At 41.5% G+C, this 24,553-nt stretch overlaps 2 protein-coding genes and 1 long non-coding RNA gene across 7 annotated transcripts in view; 1 reads left to right on the top strand and 2 right to left on the bottom strand.

Annotated features, from left to right (window-relative positions):
• Positions 1–2,507, bottom strand: part of MCM10 (minichromosome maintenance 10 replication initiation factor) — a 16,361-nt gene extending 13,854 nt beyond the window's left edge. Inside the window, exons 1-3 of one of the 2 annotated variants that reach the window (XM_010717662.3) lie at positions 2,431–2,507; positions 1,975–2,027; positions 669–986 (exon numbers count right to left, since the gene is read on the bottom strand). In XM_010717662.3, the coding sequence (XP_010715964.2) occupies positions 669–986; positions 1,975–2,027; positions 2,431–2,492 (433 nt within the window). In that variant the 5' untranslated portion in view covers positions 2,493–2,507. Of the gene's footprint in view, positions 1–668; positions 987–1,974; positions 2,052–2,430 lie in introns of both variants that reach the window. The other variant, XM_010717523.3, reaches the window with a different exon arrangement.
• A 3,028-nt stretch (positions 2,508–5,535) lies between these two features.
• Positions 5,536–24,547, bottom strand: OPTN (optineurin). 4 transcript variants are annotated; one of them, XR_795017.3, is made up of 15 exons: positions 24,421–24,537; positions 23,478–23,657; positions 21,494–21,696; positions 19,299–19,457; positions 17,474–17,547; positions 15,514–15,648; positions 14,366–14,447; positions 11,360–11,475; positions 10,540–10,689; positions 9,328–9,421; positions 8,519–8,677; positions 7,760–7,890; positions 6,740–6,819; positions 6,310–6,502; positions 5,536–6,171 (listed from the first exon to the last, which is right to left on the bottom strand). XR_795017.3 is itself a non-coding variant. In XM_010717782.2 (14 exons), exons 2-14 carry the CDS (start codon positions 23,641–23,643, stop codon positions 6,381–6,383), a joined length of 1,668 nt encoding a protein of 555 aa, XP_010716084.1. In that variant the 5' UTR covers positions 23,644–23,657; positions 24,421–24,547; the 3' UTR covers positions 5,536–6,380. The 4 variants fall into 4 exon arrangements, 3 of the variants coding, with proteins under 3 accessions (XP_010716084.1, XP_010716187.1, XP_010716129.1); XM_010717782.2 differs by having other exon boundaries at positions 5,536–6,502; positions 15,514–15,645; positions 24,421–24,547; XM_010717885.3 differs by having other exon boundaries at positions 5,536–6,502.
• On the top strand, positions 18,645–19,289 carry LOC109369107. Its single transcript, XR_002117784.1, has 3 exons — positions 18,645–18,723; positions 18,825–18,928; positions 19,179–19,289. It is a non-coding gene; the product is annotated as an uncharacterized LOC109369107 (long non-coding RNA).
• Positions 24,548–24,553: the final 6 nt, after the last annotated feature.

The raw sequence follows: 24,553 nt of genomic DNA on the forward strand, positions 1-24,553 counted from the left end.
AGACTAGAGTCACAGTATAGATTTAGCTCTGATCCTACATAGCTCACAAAGAAGGGACACCTTTCCATGCACGGGAGCTGACTTACATAAATATTTGATTTGTTTGTGGTATATTCCTTGATGTGTTGTGTATATCTTTTCTAGTGAACACATGATCACTTAGATGGCTGATTATCGATGGCTTAGATTATTGATTATAGATGGCATTCTATAATGTAAAGAAGTGCTTCCAATACAATCAAACACATTGCTTGAATACAGGAATGCTCAGGGACCAGCTCCGCTTCCACACCAGCTGGTACAGCAGAACCCCCCACCATCAAGCCCTGAGGAAGCAGGTGGAGTTGTGCTTGTAAGAGGTACCAAGCTGACAGCTCTAAGGACTGAAGCAACATTGCTCTTCATCAGATAAGACCCAAATAAACAGGAGACCTTCTCTATCCTGTTCACCAGAGCTTGACAAATCTTCATGGCTCCTCTGTGCTTCTTTTGGGAAAGTAGGTTGGATGAGTTTGGCCAAAGAGCACTGAAAATTGGATTTAGAACGCTCTATCCAATGTCGTTCACAAGGGCTTTCTACATTTCCCATCTGGGTACCTTCCTACACTGAGAGAAGCAGTAGGCCCTATATCACAAACATGTCAGATAAAAGATGCTGTAACAGAAACCTTGTAATTCTTCATTGGTTTTCTCTTCTTGATTGGGAACTGAAGCTGAGACAGTGTTTTCTGCCTCCTCTTCTTCCAGCAGGTCATCCACATCTCCAAACAGCACAGCCAGGTTCTCCTTCTGCTCATCAATTATGCTGTTGTCAGCATCCACCTCCTCAGTGTATGACGCATCATCTTCTGCATCAAAGAGCTCATCGTACTCATCCGGTTCTCCCTTCTCATCCTTTGGGGTATCTTCCTCCTCGGGAGAGTTCTCCTTTTCAGCCTCCCCATTTTCTTCCAGGAGGGAGACCAACAGATCCAAATCTTCATCACCTGAAGCAAAAATTACACTCAGTGTTACTTCTATCCTTTTAGAGGAAAGCTGCTACAGAATAAAACATTCAAGACAGTTAAATCACAGGCAAATAAAAAGCAAAACTAAATCTGAGCAGTAAGTGGAATTTTTTTAAAAATTGCTTCAGCTTAAGGAAGACAAAGCAGCTTTCCTGCGACCTGGTCCGATAGATATATGGTTGCAGACACTCTCAGCTCCTGATCCAGGCTGGCAGGTCAGGAGAAAACCTGGCAGACTGTTAGCACAGAATTTCCTCCTGGCCAGCTGCCTTATGACAGCTTCTGCTGTAGAGAAAAGCCGGGGAGCCTGCAGAGGACAGAGTAACACCCACATGGCTCTTGGTAATAGGAGCTTAAGAGAAAGACGCGAGGCAAGCAAGAAAGTATATCTCCAGATTCACTTTGCTCAAGGAAGCAAACAGGGCAGCAGAGAAACATGAAGCAAAAGGTCAAAAAGCTTGAGGAGGGTAGATATAGGTTGGACTTTTTCCTTGTCTTTTACAGCAAGGGTGGTGACGCACTGGAACTGGTTTCCCAGAGATGTGGTTGATGCCCTGTCCCTGGACACTTTCAAGGCAAGGATGGATCAGGCCCTGGGCAATCTCATCAAGCTGTGCATGTCCCTGTTCATTGCAGGGGTTTGGACTAGATGACCTTTAAAGGTCTCTTCCAACTGTAAAGATGATTCTAAAAACAGAAAAATGAAAATGAAGTACAGGGAAGAGAACAGGACAGACAGAGCAGAGATCCATACACAGAGCAAAACAACAAACATATTCAGCATTTGGCCTTGAGGAAAACACAAATGCAGCCTCACATGAGGATGAGAATGATGAAGGCAATAGACAAGGCCACAGGGAGCACAGTCAGCACAACGTAATTTCCTTTGTTAAGAGACAAACGGAGCTCTCTGCACTTTGTCAGAAAGCTTCCCTACTGCAAGTAAGGCAGTGCTTTTATCCCTTACCATCCATGATCTCACCAGGATTCCTTCCAGAGCCCCCCAAGGCCAAACAGACTCTGTCACAGGAGAACAAATGGATACTGTTGGGATGGATATTAATTAGAAATGGAGGTCACCACTCTCGGTCAAGCATCACTCTTTCTATCCACAGCTGCCCATCAGAACACTGAACTTAAAGCCACAGGTGTATTTCCACACATGAAGCCTGACTTGAGCTGAGCCCCCTGCAGCACAAGACCACAACCTGGAGAACAAAGCCCTGCCCCAGCCCCCCATCCAGGGATCCCTCCTTCCACCCCCCACAAAGGGACTCTTTCGCCGGTTCAGCCCGATCTCTCTAACCCCACTCAAGGGATCCCTTCCCCTCGTACTCCCGATCTCAGGGATCCCCTCCCCTCTCAACTCCGACCCCCTCCTTCCCCCCAGGCCCGGCCGCTCTCCCCTCACAGCCCCGCTCACCGCCTCCCGCGCTCTCCAAGCACCCGCCAAAACTCCAACCACGCTCCGCCCTCCTCGCGCATGCGCGCCGGCACGCCGCTCGCTGCGTCAGCGCCATCTTTAGTGCTGGCGGCGCGGGCGCCATCTTGGTTGTGGGCAGGGAGCCTGTGGTTTGGGGCTGGTAACAGCGATCATGTGGAAACTGAGATTCCTGATCATACAGGAGCTTTCTGTTTTCTGTTGCCCTGTGTTTCTTGACCCAGCAGCTCCTACTAGAGCTGCAGCAATTACCTGTGAAACAACCCTTTGTGTATGTCTTGGATAGGTGGCAATCATTAGCAGGCTATGGTATATTGGAAATAGCAGGCATTTCCCAAAAGCAGGCAGATGGTAACACAAGTTAGTTTTGCATTTTTTTAATTGCAGATTTAGTGCACTGGCTTACCTCTTGCCCATTAACAGTTTTAATACTTACCAATTCCAGGTGTTAAGAGTTGGTTTTTCTGTTTTGCCTGCTAATGGTCTGTGTGATCCCCACAGAGCATCACCACATCACCATTTTCCGTCTCACAGGAATAATGATGGCTTGCCCGCCTCTGCAAACTGAGGTCTGCAAATCCAGCAGTATTTTCCTGCTCACAGGTCTCCCACCCAACCATGGGACTATTTCTGGCCTCTTCTCAGTTTGGGAACTGTGCCTCCCATGGCTGCTGGCTGTGGGACAGACTGTGACAGCAGGAATGTGTCTTGTTAAAACAGGGGTATGTGACAGGTGGTATTCCATTAACAGATGGAGTCCAATCACTTTAAAGCACAAATATGTTTTATCTTTCATCTAAGGGAAAGCAAATTACTCTTAACCTTGTGCTAATGAGCATCTGCTGGCCATGTTCACCCGGTCTTTTGTCCACTGTGCTAAATGGACTGTACTTAATGATGACAGCTACAGGAAAATAATCCTCCCTCTTGCATTAGCAGGTTTCAGTGTGTTGTGGCATTATTATTTCCAGTTCCTTGTCCCTTCTGATTTGCAGTATTAGATCTTATCTTTCTATGAAAACCTACTTCAGCTTACGCCCATGTCTTCCTGTTGGTATTCCTGTGCTCAGATCCTCTTCTCTTATTGAAGCCTCTTAAAATGATTAATTTTGGCTTGACAGATGCATAAGTAATTCCTTCTTTGGCCTTTCACATTGATTTTCTATGTTTTCATTAAGGTTAATGCTACTCAGATGAAATCAGCTCTATTGTTTTTCTATTAGTTTGATTTTGGCCTACTAGCATTTCCATCAGTTTTTGATCATTGCAGAATCCATAGCTGTTGCAAAGCTCCCGTAATAAAATTGGATTCAAGGAAAAAAGCCCATAAATCCTGCTGTCGTGAGGAACTAATTAAAAGTCGATAAGATATTGCATCTTCTGGGAGTGCTTGTAATTGATGAAGAAGGGTGCAACCAAGCCGATGAATATCTCTTCACGATAGATTTCAGCCAGCTCTTGCATTAGCTGAAATTATGGATGAAGCTGTGTGGGAGCGTGAACTATAGCTAACAGAAAGCAGGCATCCAGAGTTTACAACGGATAATTAGAACAATAGTGACAACCACAAAAATAAAAACCAATCTTTGCTTTAATTATAAGGGCAATAAAGAGATTATTTTTCCTGCTACTAGTAGCTGAGAGTTCACTGGCAGCATGGCATGAGAAATGTTTGTCTTCACACACTAAAATACAGTGAAGGAATGTTTTATTTGCCCCAAGGAACACCTACAGACATTTTTTGTGTGTATATTTTCAGAATATTAATCTGCCTGGAGTGAAATATAAATCTTACAGTATGTAGACCTTTATTTTGAATTAATAGCTCTAGACTATTTTCGATGCCAGGTCTGAAGCAAAATACCAAGTCACTGAATTTTTTATTTCTAATTCCACTATTGATCTGTTTGGTGTTGTTTCCTCCATCATCCGCAGGACAATCTGGAGAAGTGCTTATTTATTGAAGTAGGTTGACAGGAGAATTTGTCATGTACCAGTACAGAATATCTGCTATTACACTGCGCATTCAGTTGTGGAATCCAGCATCCCTAAGGCTTTCTCCTATAGAGTTGTTCCATTCTTCTTACCTCAAGATCACAAGATGACATAAGCTATATGTATCACTTTTACTGCACATGCATCTCTCTCATGGGTTGTGTCATCCTTTTAACATTGGTCTGAACTTCAGAGTAACAGAAAAGTATTGAAGTGTCACATGTTCACTTATAAAAAACATTTCTCCTCCCATATCTGAAAAGTTGTGTTAGGTATCACTGATGGATAGCAGTGGACTTCATAATACAGCTTGACATCTTTACCTTAAAAGTACCCTGCATTACCTTCTCTTGCAGCTGTCTGAAACTTAGGCCTGGTGGAGTTTTCTGTGTACCCTGTTGTGCTGGAACAGCCATCCCCAAACCAAAGCCAGATGTGTGAATATGCCTTTTCAGCAGTCAAAGCACAGAGCTGGGATCTTCTCACAGACTCAGCGAACACAGTGGAGAGAAGACAAGCAATGACAAAAATATTGTATTTTTTTTTAAGCTGATCTCTTCAATTGGACCTCAGTGTGTATGAAAGTGGAATTCCTCCCTGAAATGTCAGCAGTAAAGGCCACAGACCAGTCACTGTTGGTCACAGGGTACAGTCTTGTATTTCCTTATAGACAGGTGACATGGAGAGTGACCTCATGACTCCATATACATAACTGAGGATGCCAGATGTGTGAGGAAATGTCTGAGTCTCACTTTCCTGGCTTAGTGCCTGGGGAAAAGGGATTGTCCTTTTGTTGCTCATGTGGCAACTGCTCTCATTATTTCTGGTGTACAAGAAAACTGAGATACCTCAGCTTCCATGGCTAACACCACTGCTAATTGTAGTCATGTCATAAGCTGATTGTGCTTGTTCATATTTTGTTAAGAGTTGTGTATTTAACAAACAGCACACCAAGAACTGTTATTTGTTGAGATAAAAATCAAAAGTGAGGACAAGAACAGAACTTATGCATTACAGTTCTTTCTACACAAGCTTTCCAGCCACACGTATTAGCATTCCCCTTTCAGCATCCAAAATATTAACAGGCATTGATAATTTTATACTTGCAATAGATTTATTTTGAGATTTGAAAATCCATTATACTCCTCTCTTTAAATTAGGTTACATCTACTTCAGCTTTCTCTAACACAATACTGTACAGGTTCAAATAAATTTATTACAATAAAGAAGAATCAAGACAACACCTTAAAAATAAACAGTTTTATAAAACCCAGTGACTTGGGTACACCAGGAGCTACATATACCAGACCTCAGTGATCTGTCTTAAACCTTATCTACGTCCAGCTAAAGCAAGAAGTTACATAAGCCATCAAAAATATAACATCAGATTAGTATGGTCACAAGGGCAGCAACTGAACCGCCATCTGGAGAAAGAGGTGGGTTCATTTTAAATGCTCAATGAATACGAAACACTCCATTTTACTGGAAGCTTCTCAAACAGCTGTTTAATATATTAGTTTCCTGATTAATAGTATATGAGAGATGAAGTATTTACAGGCTTACAGTAGTTGAACTGATGGGCATATATCTCATCTCCTTTTTTACTACAGCAATTCAGCCCAGTGCTGCGGGATAGGTGTAAGAGCAGAGCGCATCAGGGGAATGTTCCTTCAAGATTTCATTGCAGCAGACACACAGGGAATTTCTTAATGCGTCCATGTTGTTAACCTGTAAGAATCCATTTCCTAACTCATGTTAAAACAAGTACAGTGAGTACAGGGTAGGGTAAGAGATTTTCTGTTTTTCCATTGAATAAATGAGAAAAACCTTGAAAATCTCCTTTGCTGGATGTAGAGTTGAACTTACTCTAGCAGAAAGAAAAAAAAATTACGTTCAGCAGGTGAAATTCCAGTAGATGAAGAATGAGAGAGCGTTATTCAATTAATGCAGTCCATAACATGAATCTGCAGCGTGTCCAGATCGGGCAGAATTTCTTCACATTTTGGACAGGAGTATATTGAGATATTCTGCTGCTCTGGCCATTCTTGACTACCTGTTCCTGCAAGCAGAGAAAATAAATAATTATCTGTTACATTAATTGTTTGTTGGGTTTTTTTTTTCCACTCATTTTGTATAACAGCTGAAAGAGAACTGACTTGCTCCTAAAAGCCAGAGAATCACATTCTCTGCAGCTACCAGCTGCCAGAATAGCCATAAGGGAGCTGGGGAGTTGCTTGCTGATAAGCAAAGGTGTTTTAAACTGAACACAGCTGGGCTTGGAGGCTGCTTTCAGTACCTCTCTGGACAAGGCGAGGTGAGTGCTCCCGGTCTGGTGCCCTGGCTCCGTGGCGATTCTGCATCTCTGCCAAAGAGCTTCTGAGGAGAAATGGGGCAGTTACTTAAAAGTGCTCTGAAAATAAATATGGCTAAACTGAAGGTATCTTCCCTTTGCCTCCAGAAAAGTTAAAAGGCTTCAAAGTAAGCTGGAAGATCTGCAAGTAACTCATGTTCTCATGCATTTAGTTCACAACTGCTGCTCTGAAACAGGACCTAGAAACACTGCTGCTCTACTGAGATAGTGCAAGAGTCCTGTTGAAATCAGGGTCAAACAACTGACATCAGCAGGAGTTAGGCAGCTACACACTCATGAATCTGGAAGACACTCTTCTGGAAAGCTCCAAGGACTCTGAGCCACTCAAAGCAAACAGTGATTTAAGCAGAAAGGCAAGTTATTCAAGAGAACGGGCTCAGAAGACAGTTAACAGGAAATATAGATTGATTCTTCAAATCCTGGCATTCTTCCTGTATCCATGCTTCCACAAGATGAGTGAAAGACACATAGTTAATATATTTTTTTTTCATCTTTTACAGCTAAGAGTGCTAAAATGGTGCAACTACAGAGTATTGCAGTACTTGAAAATGCACATTCTTACTTATTACTGCTACTTAGAGAAACAACAGATATCCCTGGCACATACGCAGCAAACTTAGCTGCAGATTCACTGGTAAAACTGAGGCCGCAACCAATAGAAGCAGGGAGAATTTACCTTAGTCATCCCAAGTGAAGTCTTGCTGAAGTATCCAAGAACTAACATGCCTTATGCTAAAATGCTTTTGAGATTCTATCGCAAAATCAAAATAGCTAAGTCAGCCAACTGTTTTTTTTTCTTTTACAAAATTCAAATTAACCAATAAATAAATGTCTGCAAACTCGTTTGCCTTTTTACTGAAATGCTACCAAGATAACATTGGTTAGCTCCAGCATGCAGGGGAACAAGACAAAACCAAAAGCAGCTCAGCCAAAGTCTGTTCTCACCGGCCAAGATCTTCAAGGTTTTGCTGCTCTTTTAGCAGGTATGCCAACTGGACAGCCAGCTGCTCCTTCTCCTCATGGATCTTCTCTCTTGCTGCCCTCTCGGCATGGAAATCAGAACAATAAACCTCCATCTGATCAGAGAAATTAAATCATGCTGAGAATTAGTAGCTTAGACTGAACCAAGTCTACGTACCACAGTAGTATGCCTGCATCAGAGCCTGCAGCACTTCTACAGCACCTACACACTGCAAAGTGATAATCTGCACTATACAGAAAGTGAAAAAGCTTCTCCATTTAGACTCTGGAACAGTGCAATTGGTGTACAGAGGCTGAAATGAGGTACAGAACAGCAGTGAGGAGGTGACAACCTGTGACACAGACAAACCAGTGGCACAGATAGTGGAACCAGAGCAAGATGCCTTTTTTTTTTCCCCCTTTGTCTTAAATGTGAGGCAGACTCTTTTTAGGGTCATATTTGAATAAAACAATCTCTAAAACATATGCAGTAATTTTTAAGATGGTGGTTTTAAATATAAAAATATATTTATATATAACATCTATTCCCAAATTTATTTGTTGTGCCAGACTCAGTGTAGGATATGGTGGTTCAGACCTGCAAGAATCTGCAATGCTCTAAGGGAATTATGCTTTGGAATTGAGGAAACAGATAAACAGTATTCCAGACTGAGCCATTAAATAGCTCCTCCTGGTTTCTGAATATTGGGTGAGCAAACCAGCCAGTTTCTGAAGGACTCATACCTGAGCACGGAGCACAGCCATGGTTTCAAGGTCCTCCTCTTGTTTAGCAATTAGCTGCTTCATTTCATCCATCTGGAGCTGCTTTGCAGCAAGAGCTTGTTCTGCCAGCAACACCTTTGCATTCAGTTCTTCCACCACAACTTTATCCACCCTATCAAGCTGTAAGGAAGAATAAAGACTGAGATGAGCTCAGAATGTGACTCTGCTTTGAGTGGAAGTCTCCTACTTAATCCTCCTGTTCTTGGAAAAAAACTTTCAACTCCATGGTCAAAGAGGTCTGCCCTAAGATAGCAATGTTGATTGATCTTTCAACTAAAAGATTATTTTTGTGCTTTTCAACTACACAGTATCAAGTCAAAACAGAGCTCCCAAATGTACATTGCAAAGGATTTTTTCCAAAATGATACAGAAGAATCTTGCACTTACATGGATCCTCAGTTATGAACAGGACCTCACTGTGGTAGACATTCTATTTAAGAATACTAAAATATTCAGAACTCTACATTTCTAAATTTACAAGCTATGCTGCAGGAACACTTACATGCATTTTCATATCACTGATCTCTAAGGATTGGACTTCATAATGCACTGTAGATTAAACCTTATCCAGAAGTCCAGATATGTGGATAAGATTTCTGTAATTGACAGCACAGGATCTCTGTTTCTCAAAGCGATGCTGCCTGGTTACATGTCATATTATGTGAATTCAGGCCCATGTGTTTTGGGCCTGAATTTATTCCCACATACATTCTCACATCCCTTCCCACTCTCCCCTAATTCATTATGATTTCTTCTGTTGATGAGTTTACCTCTTTGACTTTCATTTCACTGATTGTTTTCACTGCTTCAGTGAGTTCAGGAAGGAGTTTGTTGTAAGCGTCCTGCAAGCTATTGTATCTTATCCTGTTTATGAAAAGAAGCAAATGTTTGAAAGACTTGAAAGTTCTTTGAAAGATCTGGTACTCTTTTTACTCTCTTTCATTTTGCAGAACTATCCTACTTGTCCCAGTTGAAGACTTCTTTCTCTCCTAAACAGTCTCCTAAAATCTCAGTTTCATAAGGGCTTAAGACTTATAAATGTATATACAAATATAAATCTTTCAGACTTTAGAATAGATAACCCAACTGTTTGCAAATGAATTTGCATTTCTGATGATAAAAAACTGTGCTCTGTTTTTCAGCATCTCTTTTCCAAGGAGTTGTGTGCTGCTCCATCCCTAGACTGAGTCCAAACAAATGTCCTTACTGATAGCCTGCATGTGATATTAAATAATCTATCATCCAATAATTTTATAATCAAGCTCACCAGTCTTGACTGAGAGACTTCAAATGATGGAGAATTTATCAGGAGAAGAAACAGACACAGACTCCAAATGCAATGAGCAGAACGAGCAGCTTCTCCAGCAGCTGCAGACAGTGCCTTCAGACCTCAGTTCCACCTCTCCATACAGCTCACTCTGACATTCTCACACTCCTTACATGGACTACTCATAAAAGGGAGGGGAGAGCTGCAGCAAACAGCCAGTCTCTTTATCTCAACTTCACATTTAACTCTTCTAACTGCAAGGGTATTGTAGATACCACTGACATCACTTTCCCATCACTGTCATCACTTGACTTGGCTCTACTCTCCAACCTGTGGATGCATTCACCCCCTGCCAGTCAAACTGACAAGCTGCTGTCCTTTTTCTGCTTCCTCTACTTGCATATTATACCTGACCTTAAACTGTCTTTGGCTTTACAACAAAAAGAAGATACCCACCAGAGCTTACAGCTCAAGTTTTCCTCTGTGAAGTATTCACTAGACAAAAAGATATAGTTTGGGAGACTCTGGAGACTCCAGATTCAAAGTGACATAGACAGATGCAGAGGTTTCTACTTAAGACTCTATAAACATAACTTGGCTTCAAACTGTGTAGAACACAAAACTCATATTTGAGATTCAAATTCCCTTTCATCATGTTCCCTTCAATTCCCTTTCTCACTAACAATATCCCCCATGATACACAACCAATACTCACTTTTCATCCTGTGTCTTGGCTTGTTCTAGCTTGACCTCTGCCTGCACGCTCTCCACCTGAAGCTCCAGCTTCTTGATGGTGTATATGAGCTGCTGCTTCTCCTCCAATTCCATTGCAGCAGCTGAGTTTACTCTTTCCAATGCTTGGCACCTGACAGAAGGAAAAAAAAAAAGAAAACACTTAGTCTATCTGTTCACCTTTCCCTGATGGATTTGGCACAATAGGCATCACACAAAAAGAATCTTTAGGTGCTTCATTTGAAAGGCTTATTTTGATGAAGAAAAAGGAAAGACGAAAACATATATACACAACTACCTGAAAATAAAGCTACTAAATGGAATGCATTTTTTCTTACTATTATGAACCTCAAAGAACTGAAATTTGACAGAAAACTAAGCAAATAAATTGAAGCTCTTCTTTCAATTTTAAAGACCTACACTTTGGTCTTCAAAAGCACAGACAGACTGTGTGAGAAGGTTTGTAAGTAGATCCCTTAGCTTCTTCCCCCAGGGCCAAAAAATGGAGTGATTATGCAAAACAGAAAACAAGATCTGCCTTTATATCAACAAGGATTAAAACCCAAATATTAAAATTCCAAGCACTGGGGTTCTATTTGTAGACCTAGGTTGGCAGTTCTGATTTTATGACAGTTACTGTACTTCTGTACTTTCATCTTCACTTAAAAAGGAGCAATCTTTTGCAGCATTTCCATGAAACAGATATTTGCTATTTGTAGAGCTACTGAGTTTCCCAAGGTGGGAGTTTTCATTAAAATATTAACGGGGTGTCACAGCACAACTATTGTTCTTCTGAACCTTACTTTTCTTGAAGTTTCTTCTGAATTAGTTCTGCTTCTTTTAACTTCTCGTGGGCTTCTTGGAGCTCTTTAAAGAGGGCACAGACTTGCTTCTTCAGACTTTCTACTTCACTGCCAATCTTTCAAGAAAAAAAAAAAAAGGAAAATTACATATGGACAACTCAAGACAGGAAAATTGCTGGCTAACTAAGAAGTTTAACTAGAAAGCAATGTTCTTTTTCCAGGGAAGACAGCATGAGTCAGTCTGCATCTTACACTCTGTGCTCAGCAGTAAGGTCCCTTCTGCTCAGCTTCACAATTACCAATTACTCCTAAATGTAGCAGAAACACATTGTGACTTCAACACTTTCCTAAAATCTGGGTGACTCAAAGAGAACTCTATTACTCTTGTTATGCAGGCAGGTAATACAAGGGCTACTCTGAAAGTAATGTCTCCTACTTTATTATGTCGGCCCACGACATCACAGGCAGACATTGATGGTATGGCAGTAGGGGCTGAAACTTCCCACCAATATTCTTTTCCATTACATTTTGTTGCCATGTGATCACAGAATCACAGAATGGCCTCGGTTGGAAGGGACCTCAAGGATCACGAATCTCCAACTCCCCTGCTACATGCAGGGCCACCAACCTCCCCATTTAATACTAGACCAGGCTGCCCAGGGCCCCATCCAACCTGGCCTTGAACACCTCCAGGGACGGGGCATCCACAGCCTCTCTGGGCAGCCTGTTCCAGCACCTCACCACTCTCATAGTAAAGAACTCCCCCCTGACATCCAACCTAAATCTTCCCTCCTTCAATTTAAAACCATTTCCCCTTGTCCTGCTGTTATCTACCCTTTCAAAGAGTTCACTCCCCTCCTGTTCATAGGCTCCCTTTAGGTATTGAAAGGCTGATGGATGTCAGCAAAGGGGCAGTGATAAAATATATTCTGATATGGAGGTGCATATGAAGCAAAGGTGTGTCACTGAATTCCTCCATGCAGAAAAAATTGCATCCATTGACACTCACAGAACGTTTATGGAGTGGATGTGAGCACAGGGAGGCAGTGGGTGGTGTTTCTGCAGTGGTGACAGTGGGTCACCTCCTCTGGTGCAGGCTTTTAGCAGCATGGCATGCAGGCTCTTGTTCATCACTGGCAAAAGTGCAGAGCTAACAATGGCGACTGCTGAAAAGCTGTGTTATAGCTGAGAATTTGCTCCATGAAACAGTGTTACTGTGCTCTTTGTGGGATAATTAGGAGGTATTACTTTCAGAGCCACCTGCATACATTGTTTCTCAGAGTTCCAGATTTAAAACATATGGGAAAAGCAGACAGCCAGTGATTATTGCCAGTCCTCTGTCAAACATCTCCTACCACTGGTAGCCTCCTTAGAAAGAGGTGTGACAGCAGACAAAGAACAGAAACAGCAGTTTGCAAATAGAGAAGAAGGCAGGCTAAAACATTGTACTATTCCTCCTGCCATTTACACCCTACACTGGTAATACCCCTTCTGTTCTAGTTTCCTACTCCAAATTTCACTGTCATTCGTTTATGAATCAATTTTGCAAATCAAGAAAAAAAGATTTCTAATAAAACTACTGCCAGTTTTATTGCGGGTCCAATTCTTTTGTTTGGGCTTTGGACTGAGACCAATGAAAGATCCAAAAGACAGACCAAAAGCAGGGGGGAGGAAAGAAACAGCAGCAGTGTGCTCCTCCAACCCAGTGCACAGAGACACCTCAGAGTTTCAGTAGTTAAAATACATCCCCACTGTAGAAGAGGTGAAATTTCTGACTCCTCCTGCTTTGTAGTGTCTGGAGGTATATTTTGTAGCTGGAAGCACTTCAGTCTCACCATCTCATCCCTTCCAGTACTTGAAGGGATCTTAGGAACAGGAGGGAGACCAACTTCTTACACAGTCTGATAGCGATAGGAGAAGGGGAAGCTTTCTTAAAGTTTAAAGGGAACAGGTCTCCAGCAGATCTCATATCATATATTCTAGCCCCACATGGCACCTCAGATAACCCAACAGTGCCTCGCAGGCATTCTTACTTGCCTTTATTATGCAGTTGTATTGAACTAGAGGAGGTCTCTACTGTCACAGAAACTTTCCGGCTCTTTTCGGTGGTGCCCAGTGCTAAGACAAGAGGCAATGGGCACAAACTGGAACGTAAGAGGTTCCATCTAAATATTAGGAAATAATTCTTCGCTGTGTGGGTGATGGAGCACTGACATAGGTTGCTCAGAGAGGTTGTAGACTCTCCTCCTTTGAGATTTTCAAAAGCCACTTGGACATGATCCTGGGCAACTAGCTCTGAGTCCCTGCTTGAGCAGAGGTTGGACCAGATGAACCCAGAAGTCCCTTCCAATCTCATCCATTCTGTACTTTTGTGATTTTTATACACTTACCCCACATGGAGAAGCCTACAACTGCAGGCACATAAATTTAGATGGATGAATCTGGAGCCGAAATCCAACCCCAATACCCACTCAAAGCCTAAACTGAAACCAAGGCTAAGCTTGCCTCAACCTGTGTTGCAATCCAAGATAGTTACATTCTACCATTGTAATACATCTTACCAGGAAAAAAGTCATATCAGGTGCCACATGAGCTCCACATATAGGGTCTGTGTTACAGTAGGCTGCCAGTAGATTCTGATCTAAAAGCTGACCTAGCCAACAGTGAGGAAATTTATCCAGTTCAGAAGATTTTGTGGTGATGGAAATGAATGCATCTCCCTCTACTTAAGTGGACAGGGCCAGGACAATGAAGCATACCTGCAGTTATGCTGCAGTTCCCCTAATTCTCAGCCATCAGTCTTATCCCTTTTTCATGGCTGGTGTAATTTGGAAGGAACCTCCTTTAAGATATGGACTGGAGACTTCAAAACTCACTTCTGCAGCTCATGCAACATATTTGCACCTTGCTCTCTGTGTGCAAGCGGAAATCTAGACCCCAAAGTTGTTGGCCTCAACAGGTAAGCTGTACACTGCTAAAACTCAGCTCAGGATGACAAGTACTTACAGTCTGTGAACTCTCTTCTTCCTGGTTAGTTTGCGTCCCAGTCTCCAGGCAATTGCTTGTTTCATTCTCCATCTTTGAAAGTCTGGAAAACAGAAGAATCCAGTAACAATGGATTTGGCCATTAGTTAGATTGTGACTGTTCAAGGATTTCATTCAAGTCCTTCTAACATCATAGCCATGAACCAAAGAAAAACCTGAAAGTACAGACATGCAGGAAAGTTTGCACAGTCATGGCAGCATCTAACATAGAACACCCAGCATGTATATTTAATTACAATGGATGTGCAGGTGCAGAGAAAGACAATGATTCAGTCCACTGTCATCAATCTTTGACACAGTCCAAAACGCTAATCCTCTGAAAATGGGTCTGTTCACTGAACCCAATGATTAATATTGCCTCTACTTTCCTTTGATCTTTACAGAGGCTGAAATTTCTAAGAATCATTTGGCTATGGCTCATTACCTCTTCTAGGAAGACCACGCAGAAACAATTACTGTGACACTAACTTTTCATCATAAGTAATGTCCAGGAAGTCTTACTGTCTCTGCAAACTATGGACTTGGAACAGCTACTGCCTAGGCAATTCTCCATGCCTGAACAGCCATGCTGATATATGTACGACTGAGCTGAGAAGGACATTTATGCAGATCTCACCAGAAAAACTCTCTTAGGTAAGTTTGGAATTAAACTTTTGGGAAGCATTTCTAAGGAGCTTTTCCAAGCTCACAGCCCTAAACGTAGCCTACCAGTACCACAAAGAGGGCTGCAATGTCTGTTTAATACAAGTGATGTGCTTAAACCCCACACGTAGACGATTGATACAAAAGCAAATAATGAGAGAGGAATGAGAAGAACATTCTCAGCTAGTCCTCGTTTTGTTTCACATCACCTGTGGAAAGTTCAAAGCCATGAGGCAACAGGTAATTTGTGCTACTTTAGGAAGTAATAAGACAGACAAAGTCGTGCTCACAGAACATAATGTGGTTTATCCCTACCAGAGCTACGACAAACATGATTACTAGTGAGTGCTCAGGAAACTGCCCATCCAGTTCACACTGATAGTTCACTCTGATCAGGCCCAAAGTTGGTAACTCCAACAGACTTGAATGTAAACAGATTAAAACTTTACAGTGCACCTAATTCATACCTCTCTTTGTGATCCTTCAGCTCCTTCTCAAGTTTTTCCCTCCTCTCAGTTTCATTTCTAAGGCAGCAGAGTAACTGGCTCACAGTCAGCTCCTCAGATTCCAAATTCTTGGACTCATCTGCAGATTTGCTCCTGCTTCAAACCAAACCACGTGTAAATAACAACAGTTATGATGTTATTAGAGTACTCTCTTACCCCTAGTTTTTGGGCAATTTCACAGTTCTGAAAAATCAACATTCTGTGCAAAGAGCTCAGAAGCATGCACGAAGCATGACCTTCCTGCAGCCCGCTAGCCTAAGTCCTTAAGCATGTAAACACAGTCCTTGCTTTCTGCAGTGCTCAAACAGTCTCTTTTTATCAAGCTGGGTGAACAACTTGGAATTTAAGAAAAAAAAAATTAAAAATAGTCAAGACAAAACAAAGCTTGGAGCACTTATTCTGACCTACTGTGCATCTCTTTCTGCTAAGTGCTACTACCTTTTTTCCAATGAAACATTTCTTATCTCAGTTTCATTCCTTTCCAGGAAAAGAAGGCATCTTCCACCAAAAATGGGCATTGGAAATTGCTTCCTTTTTCAGAAGGAATTCCTTTGATATTTTGCCTCCATCATATTCTGTAGCTCTTTTGAAAATTGGACGTACTACCACAGAAATAAACCAAAACAATTACAAAACTCTGAAATACAAGATCTGTTGATTTCCTGGTGATATGATACTGCATTCTGTTCCCTCCACTTTCGTGTCTACCTAGACAGAAGGTCAAAATCCCCTAACTATATGATAAGATATATAGGTTATACATATTGTATGTTTCAGAAGCTCAGCTGGGAAACAGCATTTATATACAATTTTGTTTTTGTAGTTCAGAGCAGAAACGAAAGCACAGGCCTGCATGTGCTCCTGTGAGCTATATAAATTTGGTGAGCAAAATTGAATACCCCAAAGAGAGTGCTCAGCCAAGATATCTTAAGTAAATAATTAACTTTTATCAGGGGATTTTTAGTGTACAAGTCTACAATTACAGAAATAAACCCATCCCATGTGGATCACATTCCTCTGAAGCGGTTAACAGCACCACTCTAAGGTTTCAGTGCTGCACAGAGACACGTGGTGACACAGGAAATAGTGTAAGAGACATTTATACCCTCTGTTTTTGTAGATATGGCCCAAATAGTCATCAAAAGGGAAGCAAATCCCACAGACAACGTCTTAAGATCAGAGTGTTCTCACAGGCCACTGCTAATGACAATTTGAATGCTTGCACTTGGGCTATGGTCAGCATTCCTCTGCTACACCCCTGATTATAGCTATTTTTTTTCCTTCAACTTCTTAACTTCATGCTGAGGGACAAGTTTTCTATGTTATTACATTAAAATGCTGAATTTCTTTGCAATGAGGTAGGGAGTGACAGAGTTTAAGGGAAAACATACACAGAACAGCTTTCTGGCCTGCTATGCCCTTTCAATTTTCTATATCCCCCTTTCCAAAAGCAAAGGCCATGAAGTGCATTAAGAGTGTTCAGCCACAACCATCTAGCTCTTAAATTGGGCAGTATCCAAAATGGAAAGTTTAGTGGTGTCAGCTGTCTGTGTTCATGGGGTGTAAAGGTTCAGCTAGGGGCAAGAAAGTCCCTTATGCCCTGGAGCTGATCTAAAGATCAAATTTTCAGAAGTAACTGAAATAGAATGCTCACATCTTAAGTCTAGTCACCTAAAAAATAATGACACTGCACTATCTGCCCACCCCACCATGATTTATACCCCACAGTTCATACCAAAGACAAACAAACTGAGCAAGAAGGGCTCAGGTTTGAAACAAGAACTCCGACTGTTTTGAATATCATTGTAATAGAGTAGAGGACAGATACTGTAATAGAGACTGACGTTGCTCAAAGAAAATGCTTCCCTTACATTGGAAACAACACTCTGCAGAAGTTTGAGTCAGATAAAAACCCACATACATGCAGACAGCGATGTTACTGGCCACTTCACTGCTATTATCTTGATTTTCTTTTGCAGTTCTATTTACTTCTTCCTAAAAAAGAAAAAAATACCCCCAAAATATCAGTTTGGTACTTGAACTAAGCAGGACAGTTTTATTTACTTAAGAAAGAAAAACAGGAAAAACTACTATGGTGACAATAAAAACAAAACACAAAACTCCTACAGATCAGTTTCATGTTTGCAAATTCTTAAGTTACAAATTTCACATGCCTTTCCCTGCATCTCTTCAGGACTGATTAAAGAATATGAACAACAAGATTAGGCCTTCTCTTTTAAATCAACAAACCTCCACAGTCAGTTTCTCTTATAAGGATGACACAGCAACAGTTACCAGCACTGCCAACAGATGTTGAACATAGCTCCTCTTTCCCACTGCAAAGCTCACCCTATGACCTTCATAGTGCAAAGGAAGATCTTTGTAGCAGAAAAAGGAGAAGCGTCCTAGAAGCTTTCCTGCAGTCTGAAGTTTTCTCTAACAATTCCAACTAAGTGTTAAATTCTGTGATTTTCTTGTTGCACTTGTCCTTGCCAGAGAGGGACATGCTATTGTAAAGATAGCAGAAACCCTCATTTTCACATTTTACATATTTCCTCTGAAGACTTCTCAGAAACAAGAACAGTAGAAAAATAATATTTTTGTGCCTTTAGGGAACACTCTACAACTTTAGACTTTGATTTGCTTGACTACACCTGCATATTTCTGCCAGCAGAGAAAGGAGCCCCATTCTTCGCGAGGGGAGCGGAGGGGCAGCGCTGAGCTCTGCTCTCTGGTGACAGTGATAGGATTCAAGGGAACGGCATGGAGCTGTGAAAAGGCAGGGAGTGTGAGGAAAAGGCTTTGCACTAGAGGGCAGTGGGCATGGAACAGGCTGCCCAGGGCAGTGGTGACGACTCCGAGCTGCTGGAGTTCAGGAAGCATTTTGGACAACGCTCACAGACATAGGGTTTGTATTTTGGGTGGTCCTGTGTGGAGCCAGGAGTTGGTGTCTGACCCCTTCCAACTTGGAACATTCTGTGACTGTATGGGAACTGCTGTATCACGGCCTGAACCTCTGATTGACCACCTGAGGTGAGCAACGAGTCAGCCATGGCAGCACAGGTGAAGGCTCCACTCCTTCTAGACCCCATTTAAGAGCTGATTACCACTGGGGAAGGATTTTTTGAGGATTGCTCCTCTTGAAATCTTCTCAGTGAGCCCAGGACAAGGGTAAGCTTTCCATCCAGTCTTCTTTAGCGTGATAACCTGTTTAGCCTAACTTTCTTGTATATTTCCTAATTATAACATCCATACATTCATTGATTATACAGTGACTCCATGAAAATTTACTTTGGGCAAGGAAAGTGAAAGAATACAAGTAAATTCTCCAGTCCTTTATCACTACATCTTGTAACATACAGGTGCTCTGTGTCAGGTAAGATCATGAAACACTTCTTCCAGATTCACTGTGCCTATATTTTTGTGTTACTACTGTTGCTGGCAGTTTGGTATTCTCTCTCAAAGAGGCAAATATGTATGTGTGTGTGTATATGTATATGTATATACACACACATATATATAATTGCTGTTGGTATAGATTCATGCTTCTTACTAATGGAAGACAAAACTTCACTGTAAAAATGTCATCAGGTAAATAACCAAACCATCATTTTAATCACTTTTAGGCTCAACTTTCTCATCAATTAGCATGGCACAATAAGAAAACCCAGTTTGCAAAAAGGACCAAGTTGGGAACAGAGTTTCTGGTTGCAGCTCACCATGTCCATTTTATTCCCTTTACTTACATTCATCCCAATCTCCACAAAGGAGTCTTCTGCTGAGGCGATGTTCAGCTTGACCTGCAGTTCTGAAATGATGGCTAACAGATCTGCCTTCTCGGCCTGGAGCCGCTGCACCTTGGACTTGAGCTGCCTTGCTTCCTTCTCAGGAGCTGCACAGCCCTCCTGGGATAAACAAAAACCCGCATTAACCAACCAAAATGAAACAGCAGCCAAAGAATGCAGAGCCTGAATATAACAGTGGTGTTCCATTGCTCTTCTTCTGTTTTGAAGTTTGCCTGGGAAAATCCAGTACAGAGATCTCTAAACTGCTTTGGTTCACTGGACAACAAAAAGTTGCATTTGTTGTTGTGCGTTTGTTTCTTTCCCATTTTGTAATCCAAGCCTCCTTGTAATGTTGTAATGCTTAAATACACCATACACCCTCAATATAAATTCTGAATAACTCATGCGGCTTGAATGATGTTCTAATTTATCACTCATGCCAAATCTAAATTTGTGCTACGCTGACAGTGTCTCTTCTTGCAGTACTGCCATACACACCTGAGTCACTATGATTTTGTGCTAAGCTGTGAGAGGATGCAAAAGAAGTCAGCTTCAGTGCATAAGAGGGAGTTTTATATCCACCAGGGTTCTCAGATATATGGTTTTAAGATAAACCCTCCTGTGAGTAATGTTTTTCACTAAGGGAAACAACAGTACATATCTGTGATTTCCTTTGAGTGAAACACAGGTGCCACGTAACAACAACAATCCATTTCAGTAAACAGAAAGACACAGAGGAGAGAGAAATTAGACTAATTGTAGTTAGCCTTTTCTAAGTTCAGATAAATATTTTTTCATGTTTAGAAATAATAGATAAAAAAAAAAAAGGAAATTAAAGTACGGCCAAAGCATTCAAGAGCAGAAATTCACTGTGGCTTACATGACACTGTCAGTCTGAACATCATGATCAGAAATGAGAATGTTTTTGTTTTAATTACCATTACCACCAACTGGTTAAACTGCAAAGAATCAATGAAGAACCAAGGCTTACTTTATGGAGCTGTTACAGATGAGATAATTAACAGAGATTTATTTTTACTTGCCTGGACGTTGGATTGCTCAAGGAGATTGGATCACTCCACCAATAACACACTTAAAGTATCCAAAGTACAAGAAGTTCTAAAACATGTATGGGCAGAACAAGTACCCCACTTTCCCTTAAAATCTATTCCAGATTTATGAAATTCTGAACTTCCTTGACAATCCTGAAAAACAACTTTTAGCCTGGTTTCCTAACAAAGTCATACTTGCACAATCACACTGTTTATACATGACCTTTTTCCCCTTAATAACTTTTGAACCAATTGGCCAATTCCAATTTATATCCTGAAAGAATTCTTACAGAGTTCCATAAAACAAGCACACGAGAGGAAAAGACAGCCTATCAATGGCCATGGAGAAAAAGGCCAACACAGTCATCCTTCAATGGGCAACAGAGAACCCACACGAGTTCTGGAAGTCCCACATACCAGGATTCATTGATTTAGCTCTACATGAAACTTGTTGTTAAACATCTCTTCATGTGTGGGACACAAAGTAGCTTTTGTTCTAACAGACTTTGTGGTGTCTTTGGTACTACTGGCAAATTGATGCTACCTGCATATTAAGCACTCACCTGCAATGTTAGAAACTACCTGTTACAGAGCCAAAGACAGGGGGAGAAAGCTCAGCCAGAAATGGAGCAGCTGAAGAACAAATCTAACCTGAACCTCAGTAAAAAGGCTTTCAGAATAGGTGAAAGATATAACTTTTTTTTTTTTTTTTGGGTTGGTGGCAGGGGTTACATGTCAACTTGATTCTAGAAACACAAATATAAAACTATGCTGAGAGAAATAATCTTAGAAGGAAAGGGAGGGATTAAGTCAACCCAACAGTAAACAGGATGCAGAATGAAAAGTTGGCAAGAAATGTTAATTTATTTCTTATGTTGATTGTGTTAATGATTACTGTTAATTATTAATTGAAATATTAGTTATCTCACATGTGGCATGTTGTTATCTTACTGCACCTCAAGACTTGCTTTGTAAAATAAGTCCTAGACTTTTCATTAGAGTATAAGGATAAAAAAGGAGAAGCTAACAGAACTCCAGCCCTCACCCATAAAAGACCCTGATGTTCACTGTTAATGTATGTGAATTCATCTTTCTCTTACTTACCATTTCAGCTCCTTCTTCTCTTTCCTTTAAGCTCTGAAGTTGTTGCTGCAGCTGCTCATTTTCAATGCACTTGGCAAGCAAGCACTGCTTGGCTTCTTTAAACTTTGCCTCGTAAAACTCTCGTTCTTCCTTTTGCTTCTCTCGCCAGATGGAAAGCTCCTCGTAGCGGTCCTTCATTGCTTGGTTGTGCAACTTCATCGCTTCTAAACGACAGCCAGAGACAAGTCATTGATTCACATCAGTACTCTGTCAATGAAACAGCAGATTTCCTCTACATCGAGCTCAGCTTTCTTCAATATCAAAGGGATAAGCAGCAATCAGATATGAAATGCAAACCACCTTCTCATATATCTCAGTGAACTGAAATGAAACTCATTATAGCTCCTTAGCACCATAATAAATACTACTAAAATCACTGCTGAAATAACATGCTCACACTCTCTCGCTCCTTGACTGACTTCTAAACCAAGAAGTACAAGCAAGAAGTACTGCCCACAAGAAGTACTCGCTATCTTACACGTGTTATGCACACAATCAACATAAATGAAACTAGTGAACAAAAATTCTGAAACTACTGAGATTCAGTAGGGAAAGTGTATCTCCTAGAGTGATAAATTAATGCATGAAAACAGCTGCTATTGAATTGAAAGTCTCAAATATGTCCAACCATGCTCTGCTTGAATATTCAGTTAAGATTTGATTAAAAGCACTAACAAAAATGTAACTGGCAACTTAGAGCAATGTCATTTCATCCTGACTGGGAAGCCAAGTGTATGTAACAAAGTCACTGAGTCAGTATACAGCAACTCCAGTCTCACTATTGCAAAATGCTGACAAGATTTTTATGAAGCCAATGAAAGTATTTAAGATTTAGTTTTTAAAGCAAAAAACTCAGTTAGTTGCTTGAAAATCTTCTATACGTTGTATCTTTCAGAAACTGATGTTATATCTTCACAGCATATTACAGATTGTCAAAAAGTCCTTCACATAACCAAAAAGTAAAGGTAATTCTGGAGAACGATTCTGCAAGGCATGAGTTACAGCAGCTGCGATTGTTGTCCTGGAACGTTATCTTGTATGCTACAGAACCTTGTAGCAGAATATCTGGGGTGCTTCCTGAAGCAACCTTCCTGTCAGATAATCATGATATTCCAAGGCAGAGAACTCAGATCAGGTCCAGAAATGACTGAGGTAGAATTTGAACACCAATTCAAAACAGCAGCAAACAAGATATGTGACTTCATGCTCTACTGCAATGTAAAAAGTGAGGTACCTGTCTTTTACATAGAAATTCCCCAAATTCCTTGGGTTTCACTCTAACCAATTAATAATAAAACATATCTAACATCTAAACTTTAAGGATTCAGAAACAAAGCTATATTACCTAAAAGGTGTTAATCATTATGTGTTTTCAGGGAAACCTACTGGTTTCTCCCAGACAGGCTCAGCAATGGATGCTACTTTGCAGCACAGAAGATGCTGCAACATCTGAACTTTCAAAATGGTTACTACACAGCAGCACAGGACAGTCTGCTTCAATTCCCTTCTCTGTTTGAGAGGATACAGCTCCTTTCAGAGATCATCCTAACTCAACTGTACAGTCCCCACCCTGCTGATGCAGCAATGGCAAACTGTTAATCTGTAATGGGGACACCTAACCATTCTAAGATACAAATAAAAAAAAATCTTTTCAAAGCTGATGACTGAAGAGCATATTTTTACCTTGCCTCCCAAAATACACAGCGCTATATTGATTGTGTATGTAGTTTTGAAGCTTAGCTTAGGGGGTATTCTCACTCCAATCTTCCACACCAATTCAATGTGCTGTGCCCTATCAAATCGGCCTTACCACTTGCAGAGTTGGTTATAGAGTGAATGCCAGTCAGATATAAAAGATTATCTAGGAAGACCAAATGAACACAGAACTCATACTCATAGATCAAAAAGAGATTTGGACCCGAAGAAGAGACTGATTCACATTCACCTTTTAACTCATTGTTCTCAGTGATCAACTCTTTCATCTGCTGTACCATCTCTTCAGGTGTGTAGGTACTGAGGGTGGGGGGAGCCACACTGTCCATTCCATTCTCCATTTTACTCCTGCAATGCTCTCCATTTTCAGCAGGACGGATCTGTGGCTTGCTGGACATCTCTGCAGTGACCACTATGAGGTCAGCAAAGAAAAATTTTTGCTAAGTAAATCACAGAATCATTAAGGTTGAAAAAGACCAACGAGATCATCTAATCCAACAACAGTCAACCCATCACCACAGTGTCCACTAACCCATTTCTCTTACACTTCTTGAACAAATCCAGGGATGGCGATTCCACCCCCTCCCTGGGCAGCCTGTTCCAATGCATCTCCACTCTTTCTGAGAGGAAAACTTCCTAATATCCAACCGGAACCTCCTCTGGTGCAATATAAGGCCATTCCCTCTCATCCTATTACTGTGTCCTGGGAGCAGAGCCCAACCCCCCTCCCGCCACAACCTCTTTCAGGCAGTTATAGAGAGCAGTAAGGTCTCCCCTAAGCCTGCTCTTCTCCAGATGAACAATCCCAGCTCCCTCAGCTGCTCCACACCCCTCAATACTTCGCTGCCTTTCTCTGAACACACTCCAGGTCCTCTTGTGAGGAGCCCAAAACTGAACACAGTACTGACGTGAGGCCTCGGCAGTACTGAGTACAGAGGGACAGAAAATACAGCCATACTTTGGTTTTATCCAGAAAAACAAGCTGCACACGTAGCCAGCACACAAACAGACCAGCTAACCTTCCAACCCCACTACACCCTATATAACATGTTAACCCCTCAGAGACGTTCATGGATTTGACTCCCAACCCACCTTTCAGACGGAGCCTTTCCCTGACAGACCCACCCTCTGAGAACAACACACAAACAGACCCCTCGATTCCCTTCTCTCCATACCCAGCAACGTCCCACAGAGGCACTGGCCAGCCTGGGTCTCACAGCCCGACGGCTCCACCCGACGTTTGCGCTTTCTGTCCCCGTTTGCTCCCTCCCCGTCCGACCCGGCTCCCGGCTTGCGCTCAGGCGGCCG

This window comes from Meleagris gallopavo, chromosome 1, assembly GCF_000146605.3.
Source record: "Meleagris gallopavo isolate NT-WF06-2002-E0010 breed Aviagen turkey brand Nicholas breeding stock chromosome 1, Turkey_5.1, whole genome shotgun sequence".
Classification (NCBI taxonomy): Eukaryota; Metazoa; Chordata; class Aves; order Galliformes; family Phasianidae; genus Meleagris; species Meleagris gallopavo.

Excerpts from the sequence above, each read along its gene's own strand:
- OPTN (XM_010717885.3), bottom strand. The coding sequence starts at position 23,643 with ATGTCCAGCAAGCCACAGATCCGTCCTGCTGAAAATGGAGAGCATTGC. Across the intron at positions 7,891-8,518 it reads TGGCTGTGCTCCGTGCTCAG|ATGGAGGTTTATTGTTCTGA; the intron begins GTATGAGTCCTT and ends TTCTCTGATCAG. Across the intron at positions 6,820-7,759 it reads AACCTTGAAGATCTTGGCCG|AAGCTCTTTGGCAGAGATGC; the intron begins GTGAGAACAGAC and ends ATTTCTCCTCAG.